This window comes from Terrapene carolina, unplaced genomic scaffold (assembly GCF_002925995.2).
Source record: "Terrapene carolina triunguis isolate 2854851 unplaced genomic scaffold, T_m_triunguis-2.0 Scaffold495, whole genome shotgun sequence".
Classification (NCBI taxonomy): domain Eukaryota; kingdom Metazoa; phylum Chordata; order Testudines; family Emydidae; genus Terrapene; species Terrapene triunguis.
The window spans coordinates 2,542,774-2,551,443 of NW_020664846.1; the positions used below are offsets into that span (position 1 = coordinate 2,542,774).

The 8,670-nt window shown below is 53.7% G+C and overlaps 1 protein-coding gene across 1 annotated transcript in view; it reads left to right on the forward strand.

The window, feature by feature from the left end:
- Window positions 1–8,294: 8,294 nt before the first annotated feature.
- Window positions 8,295–8,670, forward strand: part of GPATCH8 (G-patch domain containing 8) — an 88,554-nt gene continuing 88,178 nt past the window's right edge. The window contains exon 1 of the mRNA XM_026658672.2: window positions 8,295–8,403. Coding sequence (XP_026514457.1) covers window positions 8,359–8,403 — 45 coding nt within the window. The 5' untranslated portion in view covers window positions 8,295–8,358. The remainder of the gene's footprint in view (window positions 8,404–8,670) is intronic.

Here is an 8,670-nt window from a genome sequence, read left to right on the forward strand (position 1 = left end):
TGTGGCTCAGATGACTGTCAGCTTGCATTATGTGCTACCCAGCGGACCAGTTGAGCATTTCATGACCTTCATAAACATCACCAGCCACACAGGGGAGAAACTTGCCTCGTAACTACTCGATTTCCTCACCGAGAGTGGGATTGACATCAGCCTTTGTCGTAGCCAAAGCTATGACAATGCAAGTAATATGAGTGGCAAATATTCAGGGATGCAGGCAAAGATAAAAGAGTGCAATGCTTTTGTTGATTACATACCATGAGCTGCACACACACTCAGTGTTGGTCAGTCTGCCATGGATTGTTGTGTTTCTTTTTTTGGATTTGTCCAAGAACTGTACATTTTTTATTCTGCATCAACCAGTTGTTGGATGATTCGTACAAATTCGCTACCAAAGGGATGCCCAGTGCCCAAATCACTCAGGACATGGTGGAGTGCCAATGCTGAAGCTCTGAATACAGTTGCTCTGGGATACCCCAACCATGATCCTGGGCAAGTCCCTTCCCCCTTCCGAGCCTTGGGGCTCCCACCTGTAAAAGGGGATAATGATATTTACTCCCCTTTGACAAGTGCTTAGAGATCCCCCCAGGCGGAGGGACAGCTCCCCAAGCTGTGTGTCTACCCTCAGACGCAGGGCAACATGGGGATCCTGGGGGATGGGATCCTTTTCCCACGTGGCTGGGGAGGGAGACGAGAGCAGTGCCTAGTGAGACCCAAGGAGCTGAGGGTTGGTTTCTGAGCTGGGTCAGGGCTTGGCTCCTCTTCTCACTGTTAGCAGAGGCCTGTCCTTTCTCTAGCACCTTACAGTGGTGGATCTTGCAGCACTTTACACAGCCCAGCGTGGGCTGAGAGATCTCCCTCCCCAGACCGAGGGGCTGACAGGTCACAGGCTAGATTTTCAAAAGTCGTCCAAGGTCTCATTCGGAGCCAGCAAGGGCTGGGCTTCCTGAGGCTCTGAGCACCCCGAGCGCCTGCCCGCGTCAAAGTGGGGCTCAGCACTTCTGAAAATCAAGCTGAGTGCCCCCAAATGGATGTGCCCCAAATCAGGGCTACTTGTGGCCCAAGTGACTTGCACAGTGTGAGTCGGTGTCAGAAGTGGCATGAAACCCAGGAACCTTGAGTCCCCGCTCCTGTTTTAACAATGCTCCCTCCCAGGGGACAGCAGCTGGCTTAGATTTCAGGTCAGGGAGTTTGATACACATTGGGGCACAATCCAGACTAGTGGGGACTGTGTCATCCTTGACCTGCACCTTGGGTGCCTTACCAGGCCCTGCTGAAGTAGCTCTCACCTGGGCCCCTCACAAACAGCCTCCAGCGTGCAAGCCACAGCCTGAGAGTGCGTGTGTAACTGTAGCCTGCCAGCCACTCTCAGGTTACACTCTGTCACCAGCTTTGGTTATACTGCAGGGTAACCCCGACACACTCCCAGCCCCAGATCTTCCTCCAGAAAGATATGTCCTGTCCTGCGCAGCCCTCTCTTGGACAGTCCAAATATATGAAGTCTATTATTCCTTTATGCCAATAATATGCCAGCTTATTATTTTAGTTACGCAGACACTTCACTGAAACACAATGGCTTAGATAAACAGTAAAACAAGTTTATTAACTACAAAGAGAGAGATTTTAAGTGAGTACACGTAATGAGGCATTAAAAGTCAGAAATGGTTACAAGAAAAATAAAGATAAAACACTTCCTAGTATCTACTTAAGAAACTATCTTAGTTGCAAAGCCCTCTTTCTCATTACATGCTCCCACAGATTACTGACCAAACATTCAGGTCAGGACCCCTCCCCCAGAATCCAACGGCTGTTTTCTTTTATCCTCTCAAGTGCGGAGAATGTTATGGGCAGGAAAAGAGAGAGGGGTGTCTCGGGGTGTTTGCCCCTCCTTTTCATAGTTTTAGTCCCACTCTTGCAAAATATTTCCACCTGGGCACCAGGAGACAAAGAGTCTGTGTGGTAGGATGTTCCCTGCTGGTTTTTCTCATCTGTTTGAGCTTCCTTTGTTTTCCCTCCTGCTCGATAACTCTACTTAGTACTTAAATGCAAACTAAGGCACACACATATTCCTTTCTTTGTTTAGGACAGACCTGACTTCTGCCTGGGGAGGGCTGTGGGGTTTGGAACATGGGTTAATAACACCATACAGAGGAACCTTATAACTTCACATACAATGTTGTCACACATTTTATCAGGACAATGCTGACCAGCAAATTATGAGTTTCAAATGATCCCTGACAAGGCACACCCTGTACGAAGATTGTTTGTCGGGTGCAAGGTGTGGACATGGGTGTATTCCGTCAGCGTTAAAGCTGCCTTCCAAGTGCTAGAGCTTCTCAGGTTTGCTGTCTACACTGATCAAAACCTGTCTGTCCACAGAGCACATAACCGCAGGCAGCCCCTTGCTGGGCAATCACAGCCGAAGTGGAGTCAGCAAATGCTATGCTGTGACTCGGTCACTTTCCCCGTGGTCTGCAGCCCCCACACTGGGCATGGCAAGGGCTCAGAAAACCTTGCTGGATGTTGCTTGGGGCTGGAGCGTCTCAGTTAACAAGAAGTTGGAGAATTATGAGTCACTTTGTGTTGGAGGGGGGAATGTGGCACTCCACATCACCTTCTCCTTGAGAGTGTGGCTGTTTCAATGCACCCCCAGCAGGGGGTGCACTGAAGCAGCAGCAGCAGGATCTGCCCCCCCCCCCAATTCCCATCCTTCCCCCCTCCTCCTAGCCTGCTCCCCTCACTCCCAGGGCTCTCAGGCTGAATGGGACTCCACCTGAGCTACCTGGCCCTGAGCACCACATCGCAACTCCTCCTCCCAACCTCGAAGATGCTCCCCCCCCCCCCCCCCGACTCACTCAGCAGGCGGTCTGCAAAGCAGGCAGTGGGAAGCCCTGGGACTCCAGCAGCAAGGAAGGAGAAGGAGCCCTATGTGTGCGGGGGAGCTCAGCCCGCAACCAGCCTCCCTGCTGCTTCCTCCCTCCCTGTGCACGCAGACATGGTGGGTGCTGCGGCCAGAGGGAACCGCTGCTGCCTCACTGCTGGGCATCCCGGTGAGAGGCGTCTCAAGAAATCGGGGCGGGGGGACACGCACATGACACCGTGTAATCTCATAAGGATGGGGCCATGTCTCTTCTCCCCAGCCCCACAATAAGGCACCTAGCTCACTGAGCAGCTGGAGGTGCCTCAGGTGAGCCCCTTGCTCAGAGACCCAAAGCTTGGGCCTCTTGAATGGGAATCTCCCAAAAGTCAAAATAAAGTATCAGAGGAATCTCAGAAGCAGAGGCCAATATGAGCTCCTAGCTAGGGCTGCGAGAAGCAAACAGCTGGGCTCCACTTTGGCAGCAGGGGTAGGGCCATGCTGGCCAGAGATTCCCCCCTCACACACATCCATTAACATAGAATGAGTCTGTTACATGTGGGGCATCTGCTCCCTACCCGTACCTCAGCTCCTTGGGCCATGCTGGTAGACTGTTGTTCTGCAGACCCACCAGGAAATACAGAGGCCTGTTAAGAGAAGGCTGGTAACCACAGGTCGGGATTTAGCTGGCTGCTGCTCATACAGCTGCTATCAGTGTAGTGGCTGCACCAGGCAGAGCTGTGGTCCTGAGTTGGATACAGTTCAGTCTTTCCTCCCAGCTGGCTGCTCTAGCAGCACCCAGAGACAGGGCTGAACTGTCCCCCTCTCCCCCACCGCAGCTTGCCCAGTTTCAGTGGGGAGTCTGAAGAGCCCGTACTGGGGAGGGGAGGAGGACGTTCCCCACAGAGAATCACACTCACTGACAGAGGCAGGAAATGTTTGAGGGAGCTCCTTGTTAAAACTTCAGCAGCAGGTCTCTCATCTAGGCTTTGGGGCACTGAAGAAACAAAGACTAGATCAAAGAACATTCGTTAGGTCACCACCGGTGCACTGAAGGCAGAGGCCCTTTGGGAACCCACAGTGACCATATAGCAAACCACAGTGACCAATGCAGATGAGTTATGGGGGGGGGGGGGGGGAAAAAGGGGGGGGCAAACGGGGTTTTTTTTCCCCCCAACCGCCATAGGAAGATGACCTTTGACCTCCCTCAGGACCGCCGGCCAACTCAAGGGTTAAGAGGAGGCTGCGCAGGCGCACTCACTTCCCACGCGCCGAAAGGCGGGGCCAACAGCCCACCCCAGGGTTGCTAATCCCAGCACCTATTGGGTTGGACAGTTATCAATCAAACAGCAATGGAGCCCTATTGTCTAGAACATGACAGGGCCGGGTCCGTGCCGCAGCTTGAGTCGGTTCCTCAGGCCTGCGGGGCGACGCTGTGTTCCCGCCAGCTGGACCCCTCGGCACGGCCGCCATACTAGGGGCGTTTCTTCGCTTCCCCCAGTCCTCGCGCGGCCCCGTACTGCGCACGCGCAGGAGACTGCCTCTTGGCCCGCACTGGGGAGGTGTCGAATGCGCGATCTTCCTGTTGCGCGTGCGCAGTTGACATACGTTTGCTCTGCGGAGGCACCCAGTGCGCATGCGCAGGATCACGGACATGCTGCACATGCGCGCGCTAGGCCATAACCCCTGCTGGGGGGTGGGGTCTGAATTCTTAGGGGGAAAGGAGCTTTGAACCCCAGAGAACAGCCCAAAGCGCCCCCCACAGGGAGCAGCTAGGTGGGCGGCTGGGTCAGCTGGTCTGTAGATGGTGGGGCCGGAACTAGGTGTGCATCAGCTCCCCTGGCTTACAGTGGTTTCCATAATATACAGTTTGGGTCAGTGGCTCTCAGCACCCCCACTGGACACGTTGTTCCAGAGCCACTGGCTTCAGCCTTCTTGGGGGTGCGGCCCAGGCTGTACAAGTCAGGCTCCCTAGGAGCACTGGCACCATTGTGGCCCCCGTGGATTGATGTTCCCTCCCACACGCTCTAGAACGTCTTTGCATTTGTCTTGGTAAATGACCAGAGGTTTATTTTGTTTTGGCGAGGAGGACAGGTAAACTAGTTTCCTTCTAGCACCTCTCCATAGCATAGTATGGTAAAATTTTTCAGTACAGTGGGTGAAATTCAGAGCTGGGTGCAGCACTTCTGGGTTCAGTGGGGCTAAACTTTAATACAGGTCTAATTGTGGCTCTCTATGTATGAGACCCAGAGTTGCCCGCTTTTGCTGAAAATCATGTATGCTTTACAAGTAAAGGCTAAGCTCATTGTTAGTTATTCCTAACAATTTTTGAAGGGTTATTTAACAATTATTCAGGGTTTAAACCAGTCTCTGTTAGAGATTAGGATGTGACCTAATGTGTGTGGGGCAGATTATCACACATCTACCTAGTGCAGGGTTCTTGGCCCTTCCTTTGAAGCATTTGGTGCTGGCAACTGTCAAGAGAGCGGACATTGGATTTAATGGATCACAAGTCTGATCCTGTCTGGCAATTCCTGTGCTCCATCCTTAATCAGACTGAGATTAGGGTTCTGTATCAGCAAAGATCCTCTGAAATACAAAGGAATGCTAGAAATAGTATTGCACCTTTCACCCCCAGTAATCATTAATATATTCTCTAGGATTCACCCAGTTATTGGTACTGCAGCAAAATATTTAATTCAGTGCTGTCATATATATCATGTATGCATGTGCTTTAGAAAATAAACCTAACAGCATAATCCCCAGGTCCAGTGTTTGTGTTAACTGGAATCACAGCACTAAGATCATATGGTTACCTTGGCTGTGTGCGTATCTTATCCATTTAAGTGCTGAGTTATCACAGAGGAAGTGTCTTATGGAGAGACTTGAATGAAGACAGGGTAGTAGACTGATCACTTCTGGATAAACAGCAATTTAAGAACATAAGAATGGCTACACTGGGTAAGACCAAAGGTCCATCTAGCCCAGCGTCCTGTCTACCGACATTGGCCAATGCCAGGTGCCCCAGAGGGAATGAACAGAACAGGTAATCATCAAGTAATCCCCTGTTGCCCATTCCCAGCTTCTGGCAAACAGAGGCTAGGGACACCATCCCTGCCCATCCTGGCTAATAGCCATTGATGGACCTATCCTCCAGGAACTTATCTAGTTCTTTTTTGAATCCTGTTATAGTCTTGGCCTTCACAACATCCTCTGGCAAGGAGTTCCACTGGTTGACTATGTATTGTGTGAAAATATACTTCCTTTTGTTTTAAACCTGCTGCCTATTAATTTCATTTGGTGACCCCTAGTTCTTGTGTTATGAGAAGGAGTAAATAACACTTCCTTATTTACTTTCTCCTTATTTATTATCACAGTCCTTACAGCATATACTGTACCAAAAGGCAGGGCATTGTGCTGTACTGACAGAGTAATATAACGAAATATTAATACTTGGCATGTGGCCCAAAGGTTCTGTGTTGTTCCTTCCTCAGCTGAACCTCAGGGATACTGGTATCTTTCCTCAGCTCCAGAGGACCTTGACAATCTTGGCAGATATAGCTTTATGCAAATGAGATAGGACTGTAATTCCTTCCTCTGCACAGTACTTGTGGGTGGCTCCAAAGCTCCTAGGTCAGAAAGCTCTGCCTAGCAATAAGCCTCTTCCTTTCAGTCTATCACAGGGGTGGGCAAACATTTTGGCCCCAGGGCCACATCTGGGAATAGAAATTGTATGGTGGGCCATGAATGCTCACAACATTGGGGTTGGGCCAGAAATGAGTTCAGGGTGTGGGAGGGGGCTCTGGGCTGGGGCGGGTGTGTGGGGGGGTGAGGGCTCTGTGGTGGGGCTGGGGATGAGGAGTTTTGGATGTAGGAGGGTGCTGTGGGCTGGGACTGAGGGGTTTGGAGGGCGGGAGGAGGATCAGGGCAGGCGGTTGGTGTGCGGGAAGGGGTGCAGGCTCCGGCTGGGTGTGTGGGCTCAGGGGTGGGGCTGGGGATGAGGGGTTTGGGGTGCAGGAAGGTGCTCCGGGCTGGGATTGAGGGGTTTGGAGGGTGGGAGAGGGATCAGGGCAGGGGGTTGGGGTGTGGGGAGAGGCTCAGGGGTGCAGGCTCCAGGCGGCGCTTACCTCAAGTGGCTCCCAGAAGCAGCGGCATGTCCCTCCTCTGGCTCCTACGCGGAGGTGTGGCCAGACGGCTCTGCATGCTGCCCCGTCCACAGGCACTGCCCCGGCAGCTCCCACTGGAGCATTGGAGGGGGCCATTGGAGCACGTAGGAGCCAGAGGGGGGCTGTGCTGCGGCTTCCAGGAGCTGCGTGGAGTGGCCCCTGACCCTGCTGGAGTGCCAGAGCGGAGCAAGCCCCAGACCCCACTTCCCAGCGGGAGCTCAAGGACTGGCTTAAAACAGCTGGTGGGTCAGATCTGTCCCGTGGGCCGTAGTTTGCCCACCCCGGTGTATCAGCTGAAATGTATGTTACTGTATTGAGGTGGCAGGTTCCATCCTCTTTTGTTAGAGCCCCTCCTCAGCCAGCTTTTGGATGGTTTGGAGCTTGTTGCCCCCCTCCTTTTCTCTCTCCTCAAGACAGTTTCTATTCTTGAGTCAGCTTCACTGTCTGCTTTCACCATCAGCATTTTCTCTCCCATCTTACTTTTTTTACACAATTCCTGATTTTAAGGCACATAGATCCATTATGAGTTTATTTTTGCTCTGTAGTTTCCTTGCTCCTTAAACTTATTAACATGCAGGCTGTGTCTACATTCGGGATTTCCAAAAGTTTTCCCACTATTATGGGCTCACCTGTGCTAACGCCACTGTAGGCTGGCCACCATGACTGTCAGCATTAGACATGATAGTAAAAAATATCAGAGGGGCAGCTGAGACCAGCACTAGCTTGTCAGCTCTTTGGGGCAGTGACTGTCTTATTGTTCTGTTTGTACAGCACCTAGCGCAATGGAGTCTGGGTTTTCACAGCTTCACCTCCCCATTACTGGGGTGCTAAGCACTACAGCAATACAGATACTTTGTAGTAGCACCACTGACAACTACAATGGGAAGATGAAGCTGTGAAAAGCCAGACAAGGCCAAAGTGCCCCATCCACTTCCACCGTCTCCCCCATCAATCTTCCTCTTGCATCCACCTGTTATTTTCCTGCCCCAATCCCCTCCCTCCCCCTCTTCCCCACCCCTTCCCCCTCAGCCCCACATCGCCTGAGGCTCTGCTCACTCCCCGCTCCGTCCCTCGCCCCCACCCCTCTCTGCCCCAGCCCTGCACTCATTACCCCGCCCCCTCCCACGGCAGGGGAGTAGAGGGCAAACCCCCAACCGCAAGCCCCGGGGCAGCTGCTCAGCTCAGCGCGCATGCGCGCGGAGGCCTAAGGGAGGAGCGGGGGCCGCGCAGGCGCGCTCCCGCGGTAGGTGAGGCGCGCTCCCGCAGGCGGGCGGGCGGCGCTGAGAGCGGGGCCGAGCCGGGCCGAGGCGGTGGCTGCGGAGGAGACGGCAGCAGAAAATGGCGGACCGGTTCTCCCGCTTCAACGAGGACAGGGACTTCCAGGTAACACCCGGCCCAGACCCCCCGCGGCCCCTCCCCGGCCCGCACCTCTCCCGCGGGGCCTCCCCTGGTCCCCCCCCTGCCCCTCCCGGCCGGGGGCGTGTTTGGGGCGGAAGATGGCGATCGGGGGGGTTGTTACAGCCTGTTCCTGGCATGGGGTCCCGGCCTCTGCGCCTTTCTGCGCCCCCCCTCCGAGCCCAGCGTGGGGGGGGGCGGCGGCCTCTGCGCCCTTCTGCGCCCCCTCTCCGAGCCCAGCGTGGGGGGGGGCGC